Here is a 27,342-nt window from a genome sequence, read left to right as displayed (position 1 = left end):
GAAAATAGAACATTTCCAACATAAAGCGGTTCAGCCCAGACTCCCCGGAGCTGGTGTGAAGAGGAGGTCCTCCACCTTTCTACAAACCTCCATGGTCCTCACTGGGACCATGACGCTGTTTTTTAAATGTTTGTTTTCCAAAGTCACACATTTGTCTGGTCACTCTGATCGGCCCACTGACAACCTCACACCTGTGAAACACCAACATTTGTGGTTCCAGGTTTTTCCAGGTGGAAGACCTTGAACCAGGACAGAAGGAAGTCTCTCTGGATGTGAGCCAGATGACGTCACAAGACCTGGAGGGGGTCTGTGCTGGACTGGAGGGTCCAGACTGTACCGTGGAGGTTCTGAGGTCAGACGGTCTTCATCCACTTCATGGAAACATTCGCTAGAACTGGTGGTTGGAGTAGAGTCAGGGTTAGATTAGAGTCAGGGTTAGATTAGAGTCAGGGTTAGATTAGAGTCAGGGTTATTAGAGTGAGGGTTAGATTAGAGTCTGGGTTAGATTAGAGTCAGGGTTATTAGAGTCAGGGTTAGACTAGAGTCAGGGTTAGATTAGAGTCAGGGTTATTAGAGTGAGGGTTAGATTAGAGTCTGGGTTAGATTAGAGTCAGGGTTATTAGAGTCAGGGTTAGATTAGAGTCTGGGTTAGATTAGAGTCAGGGTTATTAGAGTCAGGGTTAGATTAGAGTCTGGGTTAGATTAGAGTCAGGGTTATTAGAGTCAGGGTTATTGGAGTCAGGGTTAGATTAGAGTCAGGGTTATTAGAGTCAGGGTTAGATTAGAGTCTGGGTTAGATTAGAGTCAGGGTTAGATTAGAGTCTGGGTTAGATTAGAGTCAGGGTTATTAGAGTCAGGGTTAGATTTGAGTCTGGGTTAGATTAGAGTCAGGGTTATTAGAGTCAGGGTTATTGGAGTCAGGGTTAGATTAGAGTCAGGGTTAGATTAGAGTCTGGGTTAGATTAGAGTCAGGGTTATTAGAGTCAGGGTTAGATTAGAGTCAGGGTTATTAGAGTCAGGGTTAGATTAGAGTCTGGGTTAGATTAGAGTCAGGGTTATTAGAGTCAGGGTTAGATTAGAGTCTGGGTTATTAGAGTCAGGGTTAGATTAGAGTCAGGGTTAGATTAGAGTCAGGGTTAGATTAGAGTCAGGGTTGGATTAGAGTCCGGGTTAGATTAGAGTCAGGGGTAGATTACAGTCAGGGTTAGATTAGAGCCAGGGTTGAACTAGAGTCAGGGTTAGATTAGAGTCAGGGTTAGATTACAGTCAGGGTTATTAGAGTCAGGGTTAGATTAGAGTCAGGGTTAGATTAGAGTCAGGGTTGGATTAGAGTCAGGGTTGGATTAGAGTCAGGGTTGGATTAGAGTCTGGGTTATTAGAGTCAGGGTTATTAGAGTCAGGGTTAGATTAGAGTCTGGGTGATTAGAGTCAGGGTTATTAGAGTCAGGGTTAGATTAGAGTCAGGGTTAGATTAGAGTCAGGGTTGGATTAGAGTCCGGGTTAGATTAGAGTCAGGGGTAGATTACAGTCAGGGTTAGATTAGAGCCAGGGTTGAACTAGAGTCAGGGTTAGATTAGAGTCAGGGTTAGATTACAGTCAGGGTTATTAGAGTCAGGGTTAGATTAGAGTCAGGGTTAGATTAGAGTCAGGGTTGGATTAGAGTCAGGGTTAGATTAGAGTCAGGGTTATTAGAGTCAGGGTTAGATTAGAGTCAGGGTTGGATTAGAGTCTGGGTTATTAGAGTCAGGGTTATTAGAGTCAGGGTTAGATTAGAGTCTGGGTGATTAGAGTCAGGGTTATTAGAGTCAGGGTTAGATTAGAGTCTGGGTTATTAGAGTCAGGGTTAGATTAGAGTCTGGGTTATTAGAGTCAGGGTTATTAGAGTCAGGGTTATATTAAAGTCAGGGTTAGATTAGAGTCAGGGTTATTAGAGTCAGGGTTATTAGAGTCAGGGTTAGATTAGAGTCAGGGTTATTAGAGTCTGGGTTAGATTAGAGTCAGGGTTAGATTAGAGTCAGGGTTAGACTAGAGTCAGGGTTAGATTAGAGTCAGGGTTATTGGAGTCAGGGTTATTAGAGTCAGGGTTAGATTAGAGTCAGGGTTAGATTAGAGTCAGGGTGATTAGAGTCAGGGTTATTAGAGTCAGGGTTAGATTAGAGTCTGGGTTATTAGAGTCAGGGTTAGATTAGAGTCTGGGTTATTAGAGTCAGGGTTATTAGAGTCAGGGTTATATTAAAGTCAGGGTTAGATTAGAGTCAGGGTTATTAGAGTCAGGGTTATTAGAGTCAGGGTTAGATTAGAGTCAGGGTTATTAGAGTCTGGGTTAGATTAGAGTCAGGGTTAGATTAGAGTCAGGGTTAGATTAGAGTCAGGGTTAGACTAGAGTCAGGGTTAGATTAGAGTCAGGGTTATTGGAGTCAGGGTTAGATTAGATTTAGAGTTAGATTAGAGTCAGGGTTATTAGAGTCAGGGTTATTAGAGTCAGGGTTAGATTAGAGTCAGGGTTAGATTAGAGTCAGGGTTATTAGAGTCAGGGTTATTAGAGTCAGGGTTATATTAAAGTCAGGGTTAGATTAGAGTCAGGGTTATTAGAGTCAGGGTTATTATAGTCAGGGTTAGATTAGAGTCAAGGTTATTAGAGTCTGGGTTAGATTAGAGTCAGGGTTAGATTAGAGTCAGGGTTAGATTAGAGTCAAGGTTGGATTAGAGTCAGGGTTATTAGAGTCAGGGTTACTAGAGTCAGGGTTAGATTAGAGTCAAGGTTGGATTAGAGTCAGGGTTATTAGAGTCAGGGTTGGATTAGAGTCAGGGTTAGATTAGAGACAGGGATAGATTAGAGTCAGGGTTATTAGAGTCAGGGTTAGATTAGAGTCGGGGTTATTAGAGTCAAGGTTGGATTAGAGTCAGGGTTAGATTAGAGTCAGGGTTAGATTAGAGTCAGGGTTATTAGAGTCAGGGTTAGATTAGAGTCAGGGTTATTAGAGTCAGGGTTGGATTAGAGTCAGGGTTAGATTAGAGTCAGGGTTATTAGAGTCAGGGTTAGATTAGAGTCAGGGTTATTAGAGTCAGGGTTAGATTAGAGTCAGGGTTATTAGAGTCAGGGTTGGATTAGAGTCAGGGTTAGATTAGAGTCAGGGTTATTAGAGTCAGGGTTATTAGAGTCAGAGTTAGATTAGAGTCAGGGTTGTTAGAGTCAGAGTCAGACTGAAGAACGACTCCAGAGTCTCAGTTTGTCGCTTTCAAGTGAGACTTTTTCAAAAATGTTGCTATTCTGTTCAAAGGTTCTGATCAGATTCTGGAGGTTGAACAAGATTAAACCCACAAACCTTGTGGTGCAAAATGATTTTCTTATAGCAGCTTTGTGATCAATGTGAGCGTCTGTCCTGGTCCAGACTGACAGGTTCCAGGTTGTCGGAGAGACTCTGCTCTGCCCTCAAGGCAAACCCGTCCTCCCTGAGGGAGCTGCACCTGACGGCGGTCCGGCTGTCAGAACCCTTCCTCCTCAACCTGCTCTGTGATGCTCTGGAGAGTCCACACTGCAGAATCACCACTCTCAGGTAAGTCTGTCCATTACTGGGTCCACCTGGCTTCTTCTCCAGCAAGGTGTTTGTCCCTCTGGACCTGGGGGACGTCCCCCACCGCCAGTCAACATCTGTCCAGAGGAGGTGATTTCAGCAGTCGTTACTTCTTGGTCTCAGGTTGTGATCGTGAAGCTAGTATCAGTCAACAGAAGGCCGTCAGTGAACATTCAGACGGTCACCAGATGTTCGGACCTGGAACACCAACGTCTGGAGTCTTTCTGAAGCTCCAGCTTCAGCTCAGTCCTCACTTCTCGTCTCCACCGACAGGCTGGTGGACTGTAGCTTGTCCAGGATCAGCTGTGTTCGTCTGAACGAGGCCATGAAGCGTAACCCTTCCCACCTGGAAGAGCTGGACCTGAGTCAGAACCCCCTGAAGGACTCGGGGGTGGAGGTCCTGTGTGACGGACTGAGGAAGGAGAGATGCCGAGTCCAGAGGCTGAAGTGAGTTTTCTAACTTTAAACACGAATCTAAATGTGTTTGTAGCGTCCAGTCGGTGTTGTAGAAAGCCTCAACTGCTGGTAAATGACTGTTGCTGCCGTCCGCGTCGTCAACCAACGTAAGAGCTAGCTATAAACACAAGTAAACATTTGGACCGTTACACAGCTATTACATCGGCTAGCGTTCCAAAATTATACTTTTATGATAAACATTTCAATGAGCTAAAACAATATTTCTCAATAACAAAACAAACCTTGTTCCTGAATTGACTGAAGCTAAACTTTCAAGTTTTAAACGTTTTCCGTGACCTTTTCCGTCTTTAGCCCTGAACCTTTTCTTTCTGCTTTTTCTCCGTCCGTCAAGCATTTCCGTTACCGAACTTCCGGTTGCTATGGTGACCAAAATAAAAGCTCAAGGCGGTAAAAATAAAAGCGCATACCGTGGCTATAATGTAAATAGTGAAAACTACTCTGTTGGTCTTTACAGTGCTGCTTATCAGAGTGTTTCCGTTGGTTTTTAATGTTTTAGCTGCAGCAGGTCTAACAAGAGCAGCCAGAGACCCGGGTCAGGGTCCACATGGACCCTGGGAAAGGACCGATTCCAGATCAAAGGCCTTCATTCATCTATCTAGTTCGCTGATCCATGATTTCATTTATCGGTCAAAACAACAAGAAACGACAACATTCATGCCTTCGTCCACCCGAAGTGGAGACTCTGGTTGATGATGGAGGTTCAGGCAGTGACTGGAGCCTCGGCCTCCTGCTGGCAACTTCCCACAACCGCACACATTTCCCACAATGCACCTGTCGTCTCAAGCTCCACATGGAACAAGACGTGGTGAAATGAACATTTCTGGACTGAAACAGCGAGTGACGTGTGTTTCCTCCCTCTTGCAGCCTGACGTCCTGCTATCTGACCGGGGACAGCTGCAGACACCTGAATAGAGTCCTGATGTCCACATCTGGTCGTCTTCAAGAGCTCAACCTGAGTCACAACCCTCTAGAAGACGTTGGGATGGAGCATCTGTCTGCTGGGTTGAGAAGCTCAGAATGTAAACTGAGAGTTCTGAGGTGAGAGAATCTACGTTTGTAGCTGCTGAATTCCAGAGGACAGTTTGTTTACGTCTCCGTCCTTCTGGCTGTGTTGACAGGTTGTCTCAGTGTAAAGTCACAGACAGAGGCGGAGCTTTTCTGATCAGAGCTCTGGAGAGACGGACCGTCCGTCTGGAGAAGCTGGACCTCCTGGGTAATGACTTCAGCGTCCAGGGACGGATGATGCTGGAACAGTTTCTGATCCATTCTGGTATTGGAGCAAATTTGAGGTCAGTAAGATGTGGAGGTTAGTTGAGCTTTAACCTGCTCACCTGAGCTAAACTCTAATGTGAAGAATTCATGTTGTCACTCTATTAGACACTTTTCCATGAAAACCTTCTCGGCCAACTCACCTCCGACTCCTCAACTCAGTTTGGTTCATTTCACATTACAATAGAGAACCATGTGGGCGGAGCCACCAGGGAACCATGTGGGCGGAGCCACCAGGGGCCTCCACCCATTACAATAGAGAACCATGTAGGCGGAGCCACCAGGGAACCATGTGGGCGGAGCCACCAGGGAACCATGTGGGCGGAGTCACCAGGGGCCTCGTCACTAAAACATTGTCTAGGATTCCTTCTAGAAATGTTCGTGTGCCCCAAAAACTTTGATCAGTAAAACGGTGCTCCTGCACACTTTCCTTTCTAGACCCCAGTAGTCCACCTGGAAGGTCCAGTTCAGGCTCCGCCCCCAGTCCACCTGGAAGGTCCAGTTCAGGCTCCGCCCCCAGTCCACCTGGAAGGTCCAGTTCAGGCTCCGCCCCCAGTCCACCTGGAAGGTCCAGTTCAGGCTCCGCCCCCAGTCCACCTGGAAGGCTCAGTTCAGGCTCCGCCCCCAGTCCACCTGGAAGGTCCAGTTCAGGCTCCTCCCCCAACACGCCCACTTTCTACCATAAATAGTCAAAGTACCTCGTCATTATTTCTACATCTCAATCAGCCTGTTGATCGCCGGCATAGAAAAGATGAAGAAAAGGAATTTTACAGAGAGAAACAGTGACGGAGGAGGTGGAGGTCAGGCGATGATGTCATCTGGTGTCACAGTCCTTTTATCACCAATAAAAGAAAAACTAGTGATCAGCAGCTCGTCGTCACTGGAAATACTGAGAGTCTGAGAGGTGGAGGAGAAGAGCTGATCTGAAGGTGGAGGTCAGGAGAGTGAAGTCATGGAGGAGAGTGACATCATGGAGAGTGACATCATGAGGAGAGTGACATAATGAGGAGAGTTACATCATGAGGAGAGTGACATCATGGAGGAGAGTGACATCATGAGGAGAGTGACATCATGAGGAGAGTGACATCATGGAGGAGAGTGACATTATGAGGAGAGTGACATCATGGAGGAGAGTGACATCATGGAGGAGAGTGACATTATGAGGAGAGTGACATCATGGAGGAGAGTGACATCATGGAGGAGAGTGACATTATGAGGAGAGTGACATCATGAGGAGAGTGACATCATGGAGGAGAGTGACATCATGAGGAGAGTGACATCATGGAGGAGAGTGACATCATGGAGGAGAGTGACATTATGAGGAGAGTGACATCATTGAGGAGAGTGACATCATGGAGGAGAGTGACATCATGAGGAGAGTGACATCATGAGGAGCGTGACATCATGGAGGAGAGTGACATCATGGAGAGTGACATCATGGAGGAGAGTGACATCATGAGGAGAGTGACATCATGGAGAGTGACATCATGGAGGAGAGTGACATCATGAGGAGCGTGACATCATGAGGAGAGTGACATCATGAGGAGCGTGACATCATGGAGAGTGACATCATGGAGAGTGACATCATGGAGGAGAGTGACATCATGGTCAGAAGACTGACGCCCAGACGACTGTCGTCCAGACGACTGACGTCCAGAAGACTGACGTCCAGAGGACTGACGTCCAGACGACTGACGCCCAGACGACTGACGCCCAGAGGACTGACGTCCAGAGGACTGTCGTCCAGACGACTGACGTCCAGAAGACTGACGCCCAGAAGACTGACGTCCAGAAGACTGTCGTCCAGACGACTGACGTCCAGAAGACTGACGTCCAGAGGACTGACGTCCAGACGACTGACGCCCAGACGACTGACGCCCAGAGGACTGACGTCCAGAGGACTGACGCCCAGAAGACTGACGTCCAGACGACTGACGTCCAGAAGACTGACGTCCAGAGGACTGACGTCCAGAGGACTGACGTCCAGAGGGCTGACGTCCAGAGGACTGACGCCCAGAAGACTGACGTCCAGAGGACTGACGCCCAGAAGACTGACGTCCAGAGGACTGACGTCCAGAGGGCTGACGTCCAGAGGACTGACGTCCAGAAGACTGACGTCCAGAGGACTGACGCCCAGAAGACTGACGTCCAGAGGACTGACGTCCAGAGGGCTGACGTCCAGAGGACTGACGCCCAGAAGACTGACGCCCAGAGGACTGACGCCCAGAAGACTGACGTCCAGAGGACTGACGTCCAGAGGGCTGACGTCCAGAGGACTGACGCCCAGACGACTGACGCCCAGAAGACTGACGCCCAGAGGACTGACGTCCAGAGGACTGACGCCCAGAAGACTGACGTCCAGACGACTGACGTCCAGAAGACTGACGTCCAGAGGACTGACGTCCAGAGGACTGACGTCCAGAGGGCTGACGTCCAGAGGACTGACGCCCAGAAGACTGACGTCCAGAGGACTGACGCCCAGAAGACTGACGTCCAGAGGACTGACGTCCAGAGGGCTGACGTCCAGAGGACTGACGTCCAGAAGACTGACGTCCAGAGGACTGACGCCCAGAAGACTGACGTCCAGAGGACTGACGTCCAGAGGGCTGACGTCCAGAGGACTGACGCCCAGAAGACTGACGCCCAGAGGACTGACGCCCAGAAGACTGACGTCCAGAGGACTGACGTCCAGAGGGCTGACGTCCAGAGGACTGACGCCCAGACGACTGACGCCCAGAAGACTGACGCCCAGAAGACTGACGCCCAGAGGACTGACGCCCAGACGACTGACGCCCAGAAGACTGACGCCCAGAGGACTGACGCCCAGGGGACTGACGTCCAGACGACTGACGCCCAGAAGACTGACGCCCAGAGGACTGACGCCCAGGGGACTGACGCCCAGAGGACTGACGTCCAGACGACTGACGCCCAGAGGACTGACGCCCAGAAGACTGACGTCCAGAGGACTGACGCCCAGAAGACTGACGTCCAGAGGACTGACGTCCAGAGGGCTGACGTCCAGAGGACTGACGTCCAGAAGACTGACGTCCAGAGGACTGACGCCCAGAAGACTGACGTCCAGAGGACTGACGTCCAGAGGGCTGACGTCCAGAGGACTGACGCCCAGAAGACTGACGCCCAGAGGACTGACGCCCAGAAGACTGACGTCCAGAGGACTGACGTCCAGAGGGCTGACGTCCAGAGGACTGACGCCCAGACGACTGACGCCCAGAAGACTGACGCCCAGAAGACTGACGCCCAGAGGACTGACGCCCAGACGACTGACGCCCAGAAGACTGACGCCCAGAGGACTGACGCCCAGGGGACTGACGTCCAGACGACTGACGCCCAGAAGACTGACGCCCAGAGGACTGACGCCCAGGGGACTGACGCCCAGAGGACTGACGTCCAGACGACTGACGCCCAGAGGACTGACGCCCAGAAGACTGACGTCCAGAGGACTGACGTCCAGAGGATGAGCGACTCAGACGAGGGCGGAGCCTCCTCGGAGGCGGTCCACACTGAAACACCTGAACTTCCTGAAGAAGTGTAAGACCAGTGTTTATATTCCAGTCCAGCTTCATCCTGAGGGACAGATATTGTTTTATAACCTTTAAGGTGACACGTCACAGGGTCTTTTATTTTGTAGTGAAAATAGAACATTTCCAACATAAAGCGGTTCAGCCCAGACTTTACGCTCCGACTCCCCGGAGCTGGTGTGAAGAGGAGGTCCTCCACCTTTCTACAAACCTCCATGGTCCTCACTGGGACCATGACGCTGTTTTTTAAATGTTTGTTTTCCAAAGTCACACATTTGTCTGGTCACTCTGATCGGCCCACTGACAACCTCACACCTGTGAAACACCAACATTTGCGGTTCCAGGTTTTTCCAGGTGAAAGACCTTGAACCAGGACAGAAGGAAGTCTCTCTGGATGTGAGCCTGATGACGTCACAAGACCTGGAGCGGGTCTGTGCTGGACTGGAGGGTCCAGACTGTACCGTGGAGGTTCTGAGGTCAGACGGTCTTCATCCACTTCATGGAAACATTCGCTAGAACTGGTGGTTGGAGTAGAGTCAGGGTTAGATTAGAGTCTGGGTTATTAGAGTCAGGGTTAGATTAGAGTCAGGGTTTGGGGAGAGTCAGGGTTAGATTAGAGTCAGGGTTTGGGGAGAGTCAGGGTTAGATTAGAGTCAGGGTTAGATTAGAGTCTGGGTTATTAGAGTCAGGGTTCGATTAGAGTCAGGGTTAGATTAGAGTCAGGGTTAGATTAGAGTCAGGGTTAGATTAGAGTCAGGGTTAGATTGGAGTCAGGGTTTGGGGAGAGTCAGGGCTAGGGGAGAGTCAGGGTTAGATTAGAGTCAGGGTTATTAGAGTCAGGGTTAGATTAGAGTCAGGGTTAGATTAGAGTTAGGGTTAGATTAGAGTCAGGGTTATTAGAGTAAGGGCTAGATTAGAGTCAGGGTTATTAGAGTAAGGGTTAGATTAGAGTCAGGGTTATTAGAGTCAGGGTTAGATTAGAGTCAGGGTTATTAGAGTCAGGGTTAGATTAGAGTCAGGGTTAGATTGGAGTCAGGGTTAGGGGAGAGTCAGGGCTAGGGGAGAGTCAGGGTTAGATTAGAGTCAGGGTTATTAGAGTCAGGGTTATTAGAGTAAGGGCTAGATTAGAGTCAGGGTTATTAGAGTAAGGGTTAGATTAGAGTCAGGGTTATTAGAGTCAGGGTTAGATTAGAGTCAGGGTTAGATTAGAGTCAGGGTTATTAGAGTAAGGGCTAGATTAGAGTCAGGGTTATTAGAGTAAGGGTTAGATTAGAGTCAGGGTTATTAGAGTCAGGGTTGGATTAGAGTCAGGGTTAGATTAGAGTAAGGGTTATTAGAGTCAGGGTTAGATTAGAGTCAGGGTTTGATTAGAGTCAGGGTTATTAGAGTCAGAGTTAGATTAGAGTCAGGGTTATTAGAGTCAGGGTTATTAGAGTCAGAGTCAGACTGAAGAACGACTCCAGAGTCTCAGTTTGTTGCTTTCAAGTGAGACTTTTTCAAAAATGTTGCTATTCTGTTCAAAGGTTCTGATCAGATACTGGAGGTTGAACAAGATTAAACCCACAAACCTTGTGGTGCAAAATGATTTTCTTATAGCAGCTTTGTGATCAATGTGAGCGTCTGTCCTGGTCCAGACTGACAGGTTCCAGGTTGTCGGAGAGACTCTGCTCTGCCCTCAAGGCAAACCCGTCCTCCCTGAGGGAGCTGCACCTGACGGCGGTCCGGCTGTCAGAACCCTTCCTCCTCAACCTGCTCTGTGATGCTCTGGAGAGTCCACACTGCAGAATCACCACTCTCAGGTAAGTCTGTCCATTACTGGGTCCACCTGGCTTCTTCTCCAGCAAGGTGTTTGTCCCTCTGGACCTGGGGGACGTCCCCCACCGCCAGTCAACATCTGTCCAGAGGAGGTGATTTCAGCAGTCGTTACTTCTTGGTCTCAGGTTGTGATCGTGAAGCTAGTATCAGTCAACAGAAGGCCGTCAGTGAACATTCAGACGGTCACCAGATGTTCGGACCTGGAACACCAACGTCTGGAGTCTTTCTGAAGCTCCAGCTTCAGCTCAGTCCTCACTTCTCGTCTCCACCGACAGGCTGGTGGACTGTAGCTTGTCCAGGATCAGCTGTGTTCGTCTGAACGAGGCCATGAAGCGTAACCCTTCCCACCTGGAAGAGCTGGACCTGAGTCAGAACCCCCTGAAGGACTCGGGGGTGGAGGTCCTGTGTGACGGACTGACGGAGGAGAGCTGCCGAGTCCAGAGGCTGAAGTGAGTTTTCTAACTTTAAACACGAATCTACATGTGTTTGTAGCGTCCAGTCGGTGTTGTAGAAAGCCTCAACTGCTGGTAAATGACTGTTGCTGCCGTCCGCGTCGTCAACCAACGTAAGAGCTAGCTATAAACACAAGTAAACATTTGGACCGTTACACAGCTACTACATCGGCTAGCATTCCAAAATTATACTTTATGATAAACATTTCAATGAGCTAAAACAATATTTCTCAATAACAAAACAAACCTTGTTCCTGAATTGACTGAAGCTAAACTTTCAAGTTTTAAACGTTTTCCGTGACCTTTTCCGTCTTTAGCCCTGAACCTTTTCTTTCTGCTTTTTCTCCGTCCGTCAAGCATTTCCGTTACCGAACTTCCGGTTGCTATGGTGACCAAAATAAAAGCTCAATGCGGTAAAACTACAAGCGCATACTGTGGCTATAATGTAAATAGTGAAAACTACTCTGTTGGTCTTTACAGTGCTGCTTATCAGAGTGTTTCCGTTGGTTTTTAATGTTTTAGCTGCAGCAGGTCTAACAAGAGCAGCCAGAGACCCGGGTCAGGGTCCACATGGACCCTGGGAAAGGACCGATTCCAGATCAAAGGCCTTCATTCATCTATCTAGTTCGCTGATCCATGATTTCATTTATCGGTCAAAACAACAAGAAACGACAACATTCATGCCTTCGTCCACCAGAAGTGGAGACTCTGGTTGATGATGGAGGTTCAGGCAGTGACTGGAGCCTCGGCCTCCTGCTGGCAACTTCCCACAACCGCACACATTTCCCACAATGCACCTGTCGTCTCAAGCTCCACATGGAACAAGACGTGGTGAAATGAACATTTCTGGACTGAAACAGCGAGTGACGTGTGTTTCCTCCCTCTTGCAGCCTGACGTCCTGCTATCTGACCGGGGACAGCTGCAGACACCTGAATAGAGTCCTGATGTCCACATCTGGTCGTCTTCAAGAGCTCAACCTGAGTCACAACCCTCTAGAAGACGTTGGGATGGAGCATCTGTCTGCTGGGTTGAGAAGCTCAGAATGTAAACTGAGAGTTCTGAGGTGAGAGAATCTACGTTTGTAGCTGCTGAATTCCAGAGGACAGTTTGTTTACGTCTCCGTCCTTCTGGCTGTGTTGACAGGTTGTCTCAGTGTAAAGTCACAGACAGAGGTGGAGCTGTTCTGATCAGAGCTCTGAAGAGACGGACCGTCCGTCTGGAGAAGCTGGAACTCCTGGAGAATCACTTCAGCTCCAAGGGACGGATGATGCTGGAACAGTTTCAGATCCAGTCTGGTCTTGGAGTACATTTCAGGTCAGTAAGATGTGGAGGTTAGTTGAGCTTTAACCTGCTAACCTGAGCTAAACTCTAATGTGAAGAATTCATGTTGTCACTCTATTAGACACTTTTCCATGAAAACCTTCTCGGCCAACTCGCCTCCGACTCCTCAACTCAGTTTGGTTCATTTCCCATTACAATAGAGAACCATGTGGGCTGAGCCACCAGGGGCCTCCACCCATTACAATAGAGAACCATGTAGGCGGAGTCACCAGGGAACCATGTGGGCGGAGTCACCAGGGAACCATGTGGGCGGAGTCACCAGGGGCCTCGTCACTAAAACATTGTCTAGGATTCCTTCTAGAAATGTTCGTGTGCCCCAAAAACTTTGATCAGTAAAACGGTGCTCCTGCACACTTTCCTTTCTAGACCCCAGTAGTCCACCTGGAAGGTCCAGTTCAGGCTCCGCCCCCAGTCCACCTGGAAGGTCCAGTTCAGGCTCCGCCCCCAGTCCACCTGGAAGGCTCAGTTCAGGCTCCGCCCCCAGTCCACCTGGAAGGTCCAGTTCAGGCTCCGCCCCCAGTCCACCTGGAAGGTCCAGTTCAGGCTCCGCCCCCAGTCCACCTGGAAGGCTCAGTTCAGGCTCCGCCCCCAGTCCACCTGGAAGGTCCAGTTCAGGCTCCGCCCCCCAGTCCACCTGGAAGGTCCAGTTCAGGCTCCGCCCACAGTCCATCTGGAAAGTCCAGTTCAGGCTCCGCCCCCAACACGCCCACTTTCTACCATAAATAGTCAAAGTAGCTCGTCATTATTTCTACATCTCAATCAGCCTGTTGATCGCCGGCATAGAAAAGATGAAGAAAAGGAATTTTACAGAGAGAAACAGTGACGGAGGAGGTGGAGGTCAGGCGATGATGTCATCTGGTGTCACAGTCCTTTTATCACCAATAAAAGAAAAACTAGTGATCAGCAGCTCGTCGTCACTGGAAATACTGAGAGTCTGAGAGGTGGAGGAGAAGAGCTGATCTGAAGGTGGAGGTCAGGAGAGTGATGTCATGGAGGAGAGTGACATCATGAGGAGAGTGACATCATGAGGAGAGTGACATCATGGAGAGTGACATCATGAGGAGAGTGACATCATGAGGAGAGTGACATCATGGAGAGTGACATCATGAGGAGAGTGACATTATGAGGAGAGTGACATCATGGAGAGTGACATCATGAGGAGAGTGACATTATGAGGAGAGTGACATCATGGAGGAGAGTGACATCATAAGGAGAGTGACATCATGAGGAGAGTGACATCATGGAGAGTGACATCGTAAGGAGAGTGACATCATGAGGAGAGTGACATCATGGAGAGTGACATCATGAGGAGAGTGACATTATGAGGAGAGTGACATCATGGAGGAGAGTGACATCATGAGGAGAGTGACATTATGAGGAGAGTGACATCATGAGGAGAGTGACATCATGAGGAGAGTGACATCATGGAGGAGAGTGACATCATGAGGAGAGTGACATCATAAGGAGAGTGACATCATGAGGAGAGTGACATCATGGAGGAGAGTGACATCATGAGGAGAGTGACATCATGGAGGAGAGTGACATCATGAGGAGAGTGACATCATGAGGAGAGTGACATCATGAGGAGCGTGACATCATGGAGGAGAGTGACATCATGAGGAGAGTGACATCATGAGGAGAGTGACATCATGAGGAGAGTGACATCATGGAGGAGAGTGACATCATGAGGAGAGTGACATCATGAGGAGAGTGACATCATGGAGGAGAGTGACATCATGAGGAGAGTGACATCATGGAGGAGAGTGACATCATGGAGAGTGACATCATGAGGAGAGTGACATTATGAGGAGAGTGACATCATGAGGAGAGTGACATTATGAGGAGAGTGACATTATGAGGAGAGTGACATCATGAGGAGAGTGACATCATGGAGAGTGACATCATGAGGAGAGTGACATTATGAGGAGAGTGACATCATGAGGAGAGTGACATTATGAGGAGAGTGACATTATGAGGAGAGTGACATCATGGAGGAGAGTGACATCATGAGGAGAGTGACATCATGGAGGAGAGTGACATCATGAGGAGAGTGACATCATAAGGAGAGTGACATCATGAGGAGAGTGACATCATGGAGGAGAGTGACATTATGAGGAGAGTGACATCATAAGGAGAGTGACATCATGGAGGAGAGTGACATTATGGAGGAGAGTGACATCATGAGGAGAGTGACATTATGAGGAGAGTGACATCATGGAGGAGAGTGACATCATAAGGAGAGTGACATTATGAGAAGAGTGACATCATGAGGAGAGTGACATCATGGAGGAGAGTGACATCATGGAGGAGAGTGACATCATAGAGGAGTGACATCATGAGGACAGTGACATCATGGAGGAGAGTGACATAAGGAGAGTGACATCATGGAGGAGAGTGACATCATGGAGGAGATTGACATCATAAGGAGAGTGACATCATGGAGGAGAGTGACATTATGAGGAGAGTGACATCATGGTCAGACGACTGACGCCCAGAGGACTGACGTCCAGATGACTGACGCCCAGAGGACTGACGTCCAGAGGACTGACGTCCAGAGGACTGACGTCCAGACGACTGACGCCCAGAGGACTGACGTCTAGAGGACTGACGTCCAGAGGACTGACGCCCAGACGACTGAAGTCCAGAGGACTGACGTCCAGAGGACTGACGTCCAGAGGACTGACGTCCAGACGACTGACGCCCAGAGGACTGACGTCCAGACGACTGACGCCCAGAGGACTGACGTCCAGAGGACTGACGCCCAGACGACTGACGTCCAGAGGACTGACGTCCAGACGACTGACGTCCAGAGGACTGATGCCCAGACGACTGACGTCCAGAGGACTGACGTCCAGACGACTGACGCCCAGAGGACTGATGCCCAGACGACTGACGTCCAGAGGACTGACGCCCAGACGAGTGACGCCCAGAGGACTGACGCCCAGAAGACTGACGTCCAGACGACTGACGTCCAGAAGACTGACGTCCACACGACTGACGTCCAGAGGACTGACGTCCAGAGGGCTGACGTCCAGAGGACTGACGTCCAGAGGGCTGACGTCCAGAGGACTGACGCCCAGAAGACTGACGTCCAGAGGACTGACGTCCAGAGGGCTGACGTCCAGAGGACTGACGTCCAGAAGACTGACGTCCAGAGGACTGACGTCCAGAGGACTGACGCCCAGAAGACTGACGTCCAGAGGACTGACGTCCAGAGGGCTGACGTCCAGAGGACTGACGCCCAGAAGACTGACGCCCAGAGGACTGACGCCCAGAAGACTGACGTCCAGAGGACTGACGTCCAGAGGGCTGACGTCCAGAGGACTGACGCCCAGACGACTGACGCCCAGAAGACTGACGCCCAGAGGACTGACGTCCAGAGGACTGACGCCCAGGGGACTGACGTCCAGACGACTGACGCCCAGAAGACTGACGCCCAGAGGACTGACGCCCAGGGGACTGACGCCCAGAGGACTGACGTCCAGACGACTGACGCCCAGAGGACTGACGTCCAGACGACTGACGCCCAGAGGACTGACGCCCAGAGGACTGACGCCCAGAAGACTGACGTCCAGAGGACTGACGTCCAGAGGATGAGCGACTCAGACGAGGGCGGAGCCTCCTCGGAGGCGGTCCACACTGAAACACCTGAACTTCCTGAAGAAGTGTAAGACCAGTGTTTATATTCCAGTCCAGCTTCATCCTGAGGGACAGATATTGTTTTATAACCTTTAAGGTGACACGTCACAGGGTCTTTTATTTTGTAGTGAAAATAGAACATTTCCAACATAAAGCGGTTCAGCCCAGACTTTACGCTCCGACTCCCCGGAGCTGGTGTGAAGAGGAGGTCCTCCACCTTTCTACAAACCTCCATGGTCCTCACTGGGACCATGACGCTGTTTTTTAAATGTTTGTTTTCCAAAGTCACACATTTGTCTGGTCACTCTGATCGGCCCACTGACAACCTCACACCTGTGAAACACCAACATTTGTGGTTCCAGGTTTTTCCAGGTGAAAGACCTTGAACCAGGACAGAAGGAAGTCTCTCTGGATGTGAGCCTGATGACGTCACAAGACCTGGAGCGGGTCTGTGCTGGACTGGAGGGTCCAGACTGTACCGTGGAGGTTCTGAGGTCAGACGGTCTTCATCCACTTCATGGAAACATTCGCTAGAACTGGTGGTTGGAGTAGAGTCAGGGTTAGATTAGAGTCTGGGTTATTAGAGTCAGGGTTAGATTAGAGTCTGGGTTATTAGAGTCAGGGTTATTAGAGTCAGGGTTAGATTAGAGTCAGGGTTATTAGAGTCAGGGTTAGATTAGAGTCTGGGTTAGATTAGAGTCAGGGTTATTAGAGTCAGGGTTAGATTAGAGTCTGGGTTAGATTAGAGTCAGGGTTATTAGAGTCAGGGTTAGATTAGAATCAGGGTTAGATTAGAGTCAGGGTTATTAGAGTCAGGGTTAGATTAGAGTCAGGGTTAGATTAGAGTCAGTGTTAGGGGAGAGTCAGGGTTAGATTAGAGTCAGGGTTATTAGAGTCAGAGTCAGACTGAAGAACGACTCCAGAGTCTCAGTTTGTCGCTTTCAAGTGAGACTTTTTCAAAAATGTTGCTATTCTGTTCCAAGGTTCTGTCAGGTTTAGGCTACAGACATTTATTAAATCTGCAAGAAAGAAGAAGACAACAAGAATGAACATTGGTTTTACTCGCGAGGAGAATGAACAGGAGGCGCCCAAGTTACACCTCCGACCCACTCTGAGCTCCCTGCCATTCTCCTGCGCTTTTATTTAGATTAAGAGATGGGAGGGTTTACACAGGAAAAAGAAACACATTGCTATGCTAGACATTTGTAGAGAATGGCAGTCTCTTCGGAGGCGTGGGATTCTACCGAGACGTTAGCTGAGGCAAGGTTGCAGTGTTCTTGCTTGTCAGCCTCCGTCAGGGTGCCCTGCCAAGGCAGAACACATGTTTATACAAAGTTAAAACAACAGCGTCTGAGTTACGCTGCGAAATAAAGACAGAAGGAATAAGATTGAGATTAAGCATGAATATGGAAACTATACATATATAAAAACACTCTGACATATCCCCCCTGTTTTTCATATTTGTGCCTACAGTCTCACATCACTTATAACCAGCCACTTCTCTATGGATTTTCAGCTGTAAGATCATTTTTGCAAGAACACAAACATTTACACTCAGAGTTCTTAATGTTTTATTCTCTCAGCATTTTTATTAGGAGTGATAGGAAAAATCATGTAAACATCAATCTGCAACAATTTCTCAGAGATTTGAGTTACATGCAGGGGAAGGACGTTTATTGGAATGATTAAAATTATGAGTGCACACAATCCTTGAGCTGGCTTAGGAAGGCCATCAGAGATTTTGTTTGGGCCACACCACCACCACACGTCTGCTCGTGCTCATGGTGTGAATTTGGCTGGAGCTTGAACTGTTTCAAGGCACCAGGAGTTGTTTAGGCTTCCAAGGAAATGTTTAGGGTTTGTGCTCGTGATGGTTATGCAGGTGAAGTTCTGAGGTGCTACGGTGTTATGAAAGAGTGGCTTGAGCTTTGTCATGGTTGTGAGTGGAAAGGTTTTGTCTCGGTGTTTGCAGGTTGCGTTAGGGTTGTTTTCTTGCATCAGATCGATGCTTCCGCTATTAAAGTTCCCCATATGACAATGAGATAATGTCTAAAAAGAAATAAATAAAAAAATCAAAAGTACCTCCTATCTAAGGCATCTGTTCCTGTCTCGACAATTATTTTCCCCCAAAATTTAAATGCAAACTAAGTATTTGTTTTTCCTTAAACGGTTATTTAAACTGAATTTATTAATACTAAACAATTTAAGTTGATTTTGTTGGCGGTGCAGCAACCTACAACATCTCACATCAGATTAGACAGTTCGATAATTTTATTAATGATCAACCACCAAAGAAATACTGACTTTAAATTATTGTCATTAGAATTTATTCTATGTGCTCCTTATTACCAAATGTGTCTTTTGAAGATTATCTTTTAACTCTCATCATGTTTTTTTATTGCTTTTATATATATTTATTGCCATTCCCCCTTTTATAACAGAAATAGAAAACATTAAATAATCTTTTACCTTTAATTCAACATTGCTTTTAATTTAAAGTATTCCCCATTTATCCTTTATTCCATATCAACACATAAAAACATCTCTAGTTGGATCACTGTGCTCCTCCTGTTCTCCTCTGTCAGCGTCTCTCATGAGAACTGTCCTGGACAAAACATCGTCTCATGAGAAGGTCATGTTTCCACCTCATGCTCCTCGTCTTGTGGTATTTCTGATGTGTCACAACAATCTCTGCAGAGAACCAGGTTCTGTCCTGAACTTCTTATCAGGCAGGTGGTGTTCTCTTTGTACCACAAACAACGTCTGAGTCTGATGAGGGACTGGAGGACGACGGTCCAGAGGACAAGAGGCTGAGGAGACAGTCTGAGTCTGATGAGGGACTGGAGGACGACGGTCCAGAGGACAAGAGGCTGAGGTGAAAGTCCGAGAATGCATCAGTAGATTTAATTATCATCATTTGAATTCAAAGGGAACGGCTTTACCCGTCGCATTAGTTTGACTTTTTAACAGGTAAAAAACCATAAGACTAGTTATTGTCTTCTTTCCTAGTTGGTTCATTTATTGGTTGATTAACTTTGTTCCCACACTTTTCTTCCTGTAGAAAGTTCAGCTAAATCACTAAATTTGGAGTTTGAAAGTTTTGCCCTGGTGGTGGTCTGGTTAAATTACATCTGATGGTTTATTAGTGGACTTTTATTTCAGTTCTTTTGATATTAATTGTTATGAGACCCACAGGATCTCTTTCTGAAACTTTTACTCCTGGTAAGTAAGTAAGTAAGTAAAATTTATTTATAAAGCACTTTTCACAGATAAAAACCACAAAGTGCTGTACAGGAGAAAAGGTAAAAACAACAATATAAAATGTATATACATGTGTAAAATTTAAGTGACACTAGTGAAAAAATACCCATCAACCAAAAGCTCTTCTAAGTAAACATGTTTTCAAATCCTTTTTAAACGAGACGACAGAGTCTGCCAGGTAGACGGTTTTAACTAGAACCTGTTCTGTTAGTTCTTTTAACTAAACCTGCTGGTTGGAAGTGATAACTTTAATTTAATTTAGTTTAATTTAATCAATTTATATTAGCCATGTTTCTTTTCATTTATTTTACTTGCTAGATTAAATCTACATCAGTTAAAAACACTATTCTAGAATAATGGCTGGTCGTGTGTTTGGTCTGGTTTGGTTTCTTTCGCTATGTTGAGGCGGTTCCCACAGGAACCACACTAAGGCAAAAAGCATTATTACGATTGCTACGACGGTTAGGGTCCGGAGGACCACACAACCGTTTGACTTTGTCATTACTGCTCAGTTCGGCTTCCGCTAAGTCACTTCACGGCTTGTAATGGTTCTTCTGCTGACTTTCAGGTCTCCCCAGGCTCTAAACGTCTGAATCCACCCTATTATCAGTCTTTTGCTCGCTAGATGGGGTCGGAGACTCAGCAGTGATGATTTTTTTACAATGTGATAAATGTATCCAAGTTTGCCTTCTGCTATTTTGAATATGTTTCCACTAAACCAGCTCTTTCTGGACAAAAAGCACAATGATTTTTTATTTTATTTTGTTCCTAAATGTTCTGATACCTTCTATGTGAATTTGTTTACCGAATGGCTTCCATTATCGCTGTAAATTGTTTTTGCTATTCCATATGTTGGGATTATCATTTTTGCAAAGTGCTTTTGCTAATGTTACAGTATCTGGATGTTATGTTGGTTTTATTTCTACCCAATTAGAGCGTGTGTCTATTCTTACTATTCTGGTTTTGGAAATGTACCTCCTTTTTTGTCTTCTGTTTTGTACAGATTGTACATACTGCTCAAAATATATATATATATATATATATATATTTTTTATTTTTTTTATTTATTAGTGTACCATCCCTCCTGTTGAGGCAAGGCGAAGCCCATGGCTCATTATTGCTGCTTATTTATATAGTGATTTTGGTAGAGTAGGTTTTCCTTCTGGGCAGAAATAGATACTCTCTTTCTGCTGTGCTACATTTTTTTTTTTTTTTTTTAGTTATTTATTTATTCATTTTTTATTCTATTTTTCTATTCCAATATTGTTTTTCTGTTTTGGAACCGGGTTTTGCATATCTATATTTAAAACTTCTTCATCTACTCCTGTATTCCGAAGATAAATATCTCGCTCTTGGTTTAATTTTACCACTTCTTTGGCTGGTTAATCTGCAAATACATTGCTTTTGGACCTTTGAACCATCTGTGTTCTTTTTATATGATCTATAAATATTGTTAAATCTGATTTTGTTAAACGCACCTTTTAAATCTGGTCAAGGATGTACGTTTTTGGTAGACAGTCAAACTGTCATGTCTCGCATGATAAGATAGTTTGTTTTGACTTAATATCACAGACACTGTGTGCAGTACTTTCACTGTTAGTGGGTGAAACAGCACCAGTGAAGCCTGCAGTGCTCCACCGAGGCTCCTCCCACCACTTGTACACACAGTGCATGTGATTTGGGGTAAATGTTTTCAAGTGATTAGAAATCCGTTTCTGATGTGTGTCTTCCCTCCTGTTGAGACATGAGATCTTCCATGTCCCTTTATAGCAGCACATCATAAACTAGCCAGATTATGCCTGATAATCATTAGTTTGCTTATGCAAAGGTAACAATCTACTATCTTAAAAAAATTGAGAATAATTTTATTAGTTTCTTATTTTTTAATTTCTTGTTTGAGGTTTTGTTTTCTTGGAAACTGATTCTTTCCAAACTTCATCTAAATGTTTAGTCTAGTTTTAGTCACCATGTTAGTTTAGTTTAGTTTCACTAATCTATTGTTGATTTTATGAACCATTTAATTCCTGGACCTCTGTAAAAGGTCTTAATTTTCATTGCATACATCAAATTCTAATTTTGATCCTCAAACTCTCAAGTTTAAACTAATCTCTACTTGTTCCTACTGAAATGTCCAACACTGTGTATTTGAATCCCTTCATTCTCCCACTATGTGTGTGTGTGTGTGTGTTGTCATGGTACGACCTTGGCACGCTGAAGTGTATTTTACGTCGCGACACGGCATGTTCGTCATTACGTTGAGAGTTTCCATGTTTGTGGTCCAACCTAGCGCCTCCACAGCCTCTCATTCCTCCACCAGCAACGTCTGGTAGAAGCAGAATAGAGATCGGAGCTGTGGATTTTGTTTTCATTCAATGTCCTCGTTCTCCATAACAGCTGTTTGATAAGGAGGAGCTCTGCTTCATGCATATACACCCAAAGTATTTGTTCAAGGATTTGTCCTGTTGTCTTTCACCCACACAGAAAGAGAGGACAGATCTCTTGATGAAGGGAAGCAGCGGCGAACATTAAGCCATAGTTCATCAAACCTTGAGATTGGATTAACACAGTAATTTATTACAAAAGACAGAAACACTGGCCATCCAGAGAATCGCCTTATACTTAGCCGTTAAAGCAGCTGAGGATAAACGCGCCTCAGGTCAGTCGAAGAGCAGAAGAAAGAAGAACGATCCACACAGAGCTACCTCTATATAAAACACGCGCGCTGCCAAATCCCCTCTTCCCATTGGCCAACCGCTAGAAAGAGGCGTAAGCAACGTAATCTCCTATTGGCGGACCTTCACACAGACAGAACAAACTACGGTACCCATGATGCATTTCGGTATTTGTCCATCATCTACAGCTCGATAACAAAACAGTCCGCCGCCATTTTAACAGTTTAAAGTAAGTCTATGCGGGAAGCGTCACAGTTCGGAGGTCAAAGAAAACGTCATACTCTAACAATAGCTCTCTTGATGTGATTCTATCACATCACAAATAAACATTAAAAGAGAACAGATTAGTTTCATCTTCTGGATCAAAATGACCTGGTTCACCTGTGGAAGTTAACAATGCCATGTTTACTACATCCCGTTTGTCAGGGGAGATGGCAGTGTTAATCAAACGAGTAAGAAGCTCTCTAATACATGGAATGCAACAACAATCACAAAGTCAGAATATCTGTGAACACTGCAATAGAAATCAACACAGACATTACCAAAACCTTGTAATTACCAAACATGTCAGCCAAACCGTCCCACATGAATGTATCAACTCCTAAATGATGATGATGAATAAAAACATTTTTATATTGAGTGTACGCAAACCTTCTAGAGTCCTAGTTAAGGTGCCATCTGCTGTTGTGTTATTAGGGATGAAAATACAACACTTATCACCAAACATAGCACATACTCCTCCTTCAGCCAGGAGCATATCAACGGCTATGCGGGTCGGATAAGCCATAGTTGAGGTTTCTTGAAGCTGTTCGTGGACGGCTGCAAAACCCATTTCTGTCCAATTGCCTAAACGTTGAACATTATAATGAATATAATTAATCCTATCTACATTTTTATTAGGTGTCACCGGAAAAACATTGAGATAATTGGTAGGTTTTCAAAACCTGCTGCTATTTGATCAACTAATTTGTATTCATCAGGCACTCCTCTCGCATCTATGCAAGTTGGATCTAATTGTCTTCTCCAATCTCTTTTGCGACGTTTAAAATGACTTTTTGGTGCACCTCAGTGCGTTGTATTAGAGTAGAAATTTGATCTATGTTTAAAGGCAGGACTTTTACTGGAATTATTAAAGTTACAAATGCACATAAACCTCTAGCCTGTCTTGGGAGTCCATCATAAATTTTATTTGATCCACACCACCACCATACATCTGACCTAGTTAATAGCGTGAAATCAATGGGAACTTGAAATGTTTTTTCGCACAAAGTTGAATCAAGAGTTCCTAATTTGTGTTCAACTTTATCAGCATTTACTTTAATACAGGTGAAGTTTTGTTTAGCCACTGTGCTATGAAATAGGGTTTTTAAGTTTAGCTATTGTAGTTATGGGAAAAGTTTCTTACAGGTGTTACTAGGTATAGTTTGATTCATTAAGTTGACTATACAATTTGAGTTTACTGGAGCCGGCACTACCTTAAGTAGAGGTCAAGCATGCATACACAAACATGAACCTTTAATTGTGTCCTGGGAGATTTTAGAAGCCTGCTCTGCCATTAGCAACTAATTATTTACATCACCTAAAATTCCTGTTGTTATTTTGAAATAATCATTTACTTCTTTAACTTGAGTAATGGTCCTAATTCCTGCACGTTTTGCTGCTGGAGAGATCCAAGCTTTAGCTCCTATTTTATTTTGGCAGAGGTAATCACACAATTTTATTGGGAAAGCTACATCTCCCTTATCTCTCAATTCCCATAGGAGGAAATTCCAACACACTCCAAAATTGCCTTTAGGGAAAACAGGGGGAAAAGTAGTACGGTTGTTAGTTAGATCTACCTTAATTTCTATTGATTCACCATTTGAAGTTGGTGATTTTAGCGTGTGGCTGATGTAAGTGTGTTTACTTGATTTACATTCGTTAGAGAACTAATACCTTTACCTGCGGGATGGCAGTGACATGTACAAAAACCAAGATGATAAGACAATTAGTAATGTAAGTATCAATCTACATAAACATTTCCATGATTCACACATACAGGACCTCTGGCTTTGACCAGAACCTTCAAACAGTTTTTTCAGCCACTTCATCCTCTGTTCTTCTGTGAAGATGAATTCTTGATTAATTCTTTCCGTCTTTCTATATCAGTGCTGCTCCTCTGATTCTTCGTGTTGTGCAATGTTTTGCGATCTTCTGACCGGCTTGAACCTAACAATGTTTTCTCTTTAATCCTCAGGGGTTGCTGCAGTGCACCCCTGGGGATCTTTCGTCGTCGGTGTCGTCACGATGATTTCCTCCTGGTGCCGATTCTGCGTAGGATGCTCCCTCGTTGTCATTTGGCCCCTCCTGGTCGTTGGATCCCCAGTCGTTGTCAGGAACGATGATCTCTCTGTCGGATGAATCTGCCTTGGTGCAATAATGAAGATGGTACCACGCTCGATGTCCTTCGAACTTCACGGCGTGTGTTGTTTTCTCCGTCACTCAGAATGGACTCCATCACCTTGGATTCCTGTAAACATTACAAAATATTCTCCAGAGATGGGGGAAGACTCAAGTGTCCTTCCTCACCTGCTGTGAGCAGGAAGCGTCACCATTTACAGGCATTCTCCTTTTATCTTGTAAATAGCTGGTGTTGTTTACAATCCCACCCAGCTTTTATTACCCCTATTTGATGTGGTTGGCGGGGCCGTCTGCTGAGGAGTTATCTCTATTTCAAAGGGATTGCATACATCGTGTGTGTGTGTGTGTGTGTGTGTGTGTGTGTGTGTGTGTGTGTGTGTGTGTGTGTGTGTGTGTGTGTGTGTGTGTGTGTGTGTGTGTGTGTGTGTGTGTGTGGAGACAAGAGAATTGAAAGGAGCATTTGTGTGAGATGTGTGATGGAAGTTCAAAACAAGATGGTGGATCACAAAATGCTACATTTCAAATGGCAGTTCTCAGAGAGCAGGAGAACTGTCCTTGGTCTCCACCATGTGTTAATGACAATGGAACAATAGAAGCTTAGCCGTAGCATCTGCTTCCTATGTGTCTTTGCTAAAGGACCATTTCTAGAATAAATTTATGTGAATGCGATTTATCTTGTAAAACGTCATAAGTCATCAGCTAGTGTTCAGTCGCAGTGTGATGTTGTCTTTGATATATGTGTAAGATTGTGAATTAACCAGTTAGAAAAACAGATAAGCATGGAGACCCTGTGTCTGTAGCAGAGTCAACGTTGGTTTACACATTATTATCTGCTCCTAATATCATTATCAAAAGAATGCGATCACTGTAACAGAATTAACACATTTTCATGAAAGTTAAACAGTTCTATGCATGTCATCAAGTTTAACTAATCTCAATTAAACCCCAATTGTTACCACTGCCTTAAAGCAGTTCAGTTGTCGTCTTGCTGGAGGGAAGCTGGTGTCTTCTCCTTTAGTTAGCAGCTCCTGCTAACTGTGGCTGCTGGTTCTGCAGGCTGAGGAGAAGAAAATGAAGTTGGTGTTTCAGGAGCTGTCCTTTACAGCTCCGAGTTGTTCCCCTCCAGACTGAAGACCTGGTGGCTCCAAGCTGCGACAGTTTTCCTGCTTGTTTGAGGAAAACACAAAGAAGTTATGTGAGATGTCTTTTCTTGGTCCCGTCTTGGAAGAACCGGTCGGTTCCCTGGAAAGCAGACTCTGGATCGCTGGTCTCTGGATGTGGGAGGTCTGACCCTCATGGTAGGGTCAGCAGAGTTGAGGAGTGGAGGCCGCTGGTTAAAAGTTGTTAGTTGGTTAAAAGTATTAGTTGTTTACGCTGGGTGAGTTGAACTGCTGTAACTCACCTCCTCTGAGCGAGGCTCCCAGGACCCCCTGTGACACGTGTGCATCCAGAGGTGTGAAAAGTCTGCTAGCTGAAGCAGTCTTAATTACATGTTGTAAACAGAGAAAGAGGAAGGGGGAAAGAGGTCCTGCGGAGCTCCTCCAACCCCCTACTAGGTGCGATAGTCAATCACATTCCTGAGTCTTTTTTCATGTCATGGCTGCGTCTCATGACAAATGGAGATTTTTTCTGCTAAAGATTAACAATCTAAATTAACAATCCTTCTGTGATCCTGTGTAATCCCAACATTCCCCCTGTGGCCTCAGAAGCAGTGTCGACAAATGATTCTGAGGGCACACATGTTCAGTCTACAGATAAGAAAGTTCATATATTAATTCATTCATGTGGTATCATCTGGACACCTGGTAAACAATTAGGCCTTGTCGATACAATCTATCTCTGCTATACAATAGTACTACAAAACAATCCTTCAGGTTATGAAACAATTCAGAAAAACCACAATAATACTGGCATGATGTTAAATAACTACTTTTGTCCCAGTTAATGTTAGTTAGACACAGGGTTGGTAATAAAAATAAGTTGAAGGGGGGTCACCTCAATGAGCACTGTATGTGAATGTATATTTATATGACTATGTGTAAGTCATACAGAATCCTTACTAGTGTTTCAACGTACCTATGTGTCTGACAAAATTGTGCACAAAATTTAATACAAGTGTACTTGTTAAGTGGACAGCGATGTTTTAAGTCCATCTGAGGTTAATAGCAGGGTGTTTTGCTATTACTTGTTTAGGAATCGAATTCCTGCTCTTGCAGCTCAAGTCTGCCTGCCTGCAGAGAACAAAGGAGCTCATTACAATAGCAACTGTACCAATGTTGCTGCGGGGGTTGTCTATGAACAAACCCTGGTTGTTGGAGACAGAGAGACAGTTAGAGGCATTCAAATTCATCACATGCCACTAAAATGTCCCTCAAATTCATTTCAAATTCTTCACTTTTTTCCTTCATTCTCATACTAACTATTCCATCTCTCCACAATACCAACACTCTTTACTCTCATTTGCTGGGCTAACTTTTTCTACCTGCCTTGTTCCTTTCTTTCCATAATAGCCAACAAAATAACATACTTTTCCTTCAAAACACACTTCCTCTTCTCCTTCAATATAAATCACATTTCTATTTCTCGACCTTTTACTTAAACCACTTTCTATTTCTCGTCCTTTTACTTAAACCACTTTCTACATGAAGAGGGGGTTTCTGCTTTACTTCTCCCCTACTTTTTCTCCTCCCCCTAGTCAAGCACATGGAGATAACAAAGCACGCAGCGTCCATTTTTTTATTTATTTTATACTTTAAAATGCCACTTTTTTAGTTTCAAAGCTGAGAAATGTCTCACTTCAAACTGCCTAAAGATCTCCAATAAAAGGCTGTCTTTACTCCACTAGAATAACCGCACCGTAAGGTTTATCAGTCATCTAGTGTTTCAATTCGGACACTTTTC

The 27,342-nt window shown here is 45.6% G+C and overlaps 1 protein-coding gene across 1 annotated transcript in view; it reads left to right on the top strand.

Annotated features, from left to right (window-relative positions):
* The window catches only part of LOC308148849 (uncharacterized protein), a 62,299-nt gene that overhangs the window by 218 nt on the left and 34,739 nt on the right, over positions 1-27,342 (top strand). The window contains exons 2-12 of the mRNA XM_080520380.1: positions 221-352; positions 3,393-3,557; positions 3,849-4,022; positions 4,917-5,090; positions 5,171-5,341; positions 9,205-9,336; positions 10,495-10,659; positions 10,951-11,124; positions 12,018-12,191; positions 12,272-12,442; positions 16,471-16,602. Of these exons, the coding sequence (XP_080376506.1) occupies positions 221-352; positions 3,393-3,557; positions 3,849-4,022; positions 4,917-5,090; positions 5,171-5,341; positions 9,205-9,336; positions 10,495-10,659; positions 10,951-11,124; positions 12,018-12,191; positions 12,272-12,442; positions 16,471-16,602 (1,764 nt within the window). The remainder of the gene's footprint in view (positions 1-220; positions 353-3,392; positions 3,558-3,848; positions 4,023-4,916; positions 5,091-5,170; positions 5,342-9,204; positions 9,337-10,494; positions 10,660-10,950; positions 11,125-12,017; positions 12,192-12,271; positions 12,443-16,470; positions 16,603-27,342) is intronic.

The sequence above is a fragment of the Blennius ocellaris genome (assembly GCF_963422515.1).
Source record: "Blennius ocellaris genome assembly, chromosome: 3".
Lineage (NCBI taxonomy): Eukaryota > Metazoa > Chordata > Actinopteri > Blenniiformes > Blenniidae > Blennius > Blennius ocellaris.
This window is presented reverse-complemented; position numbering and strand designations above follow the sequence as displayed.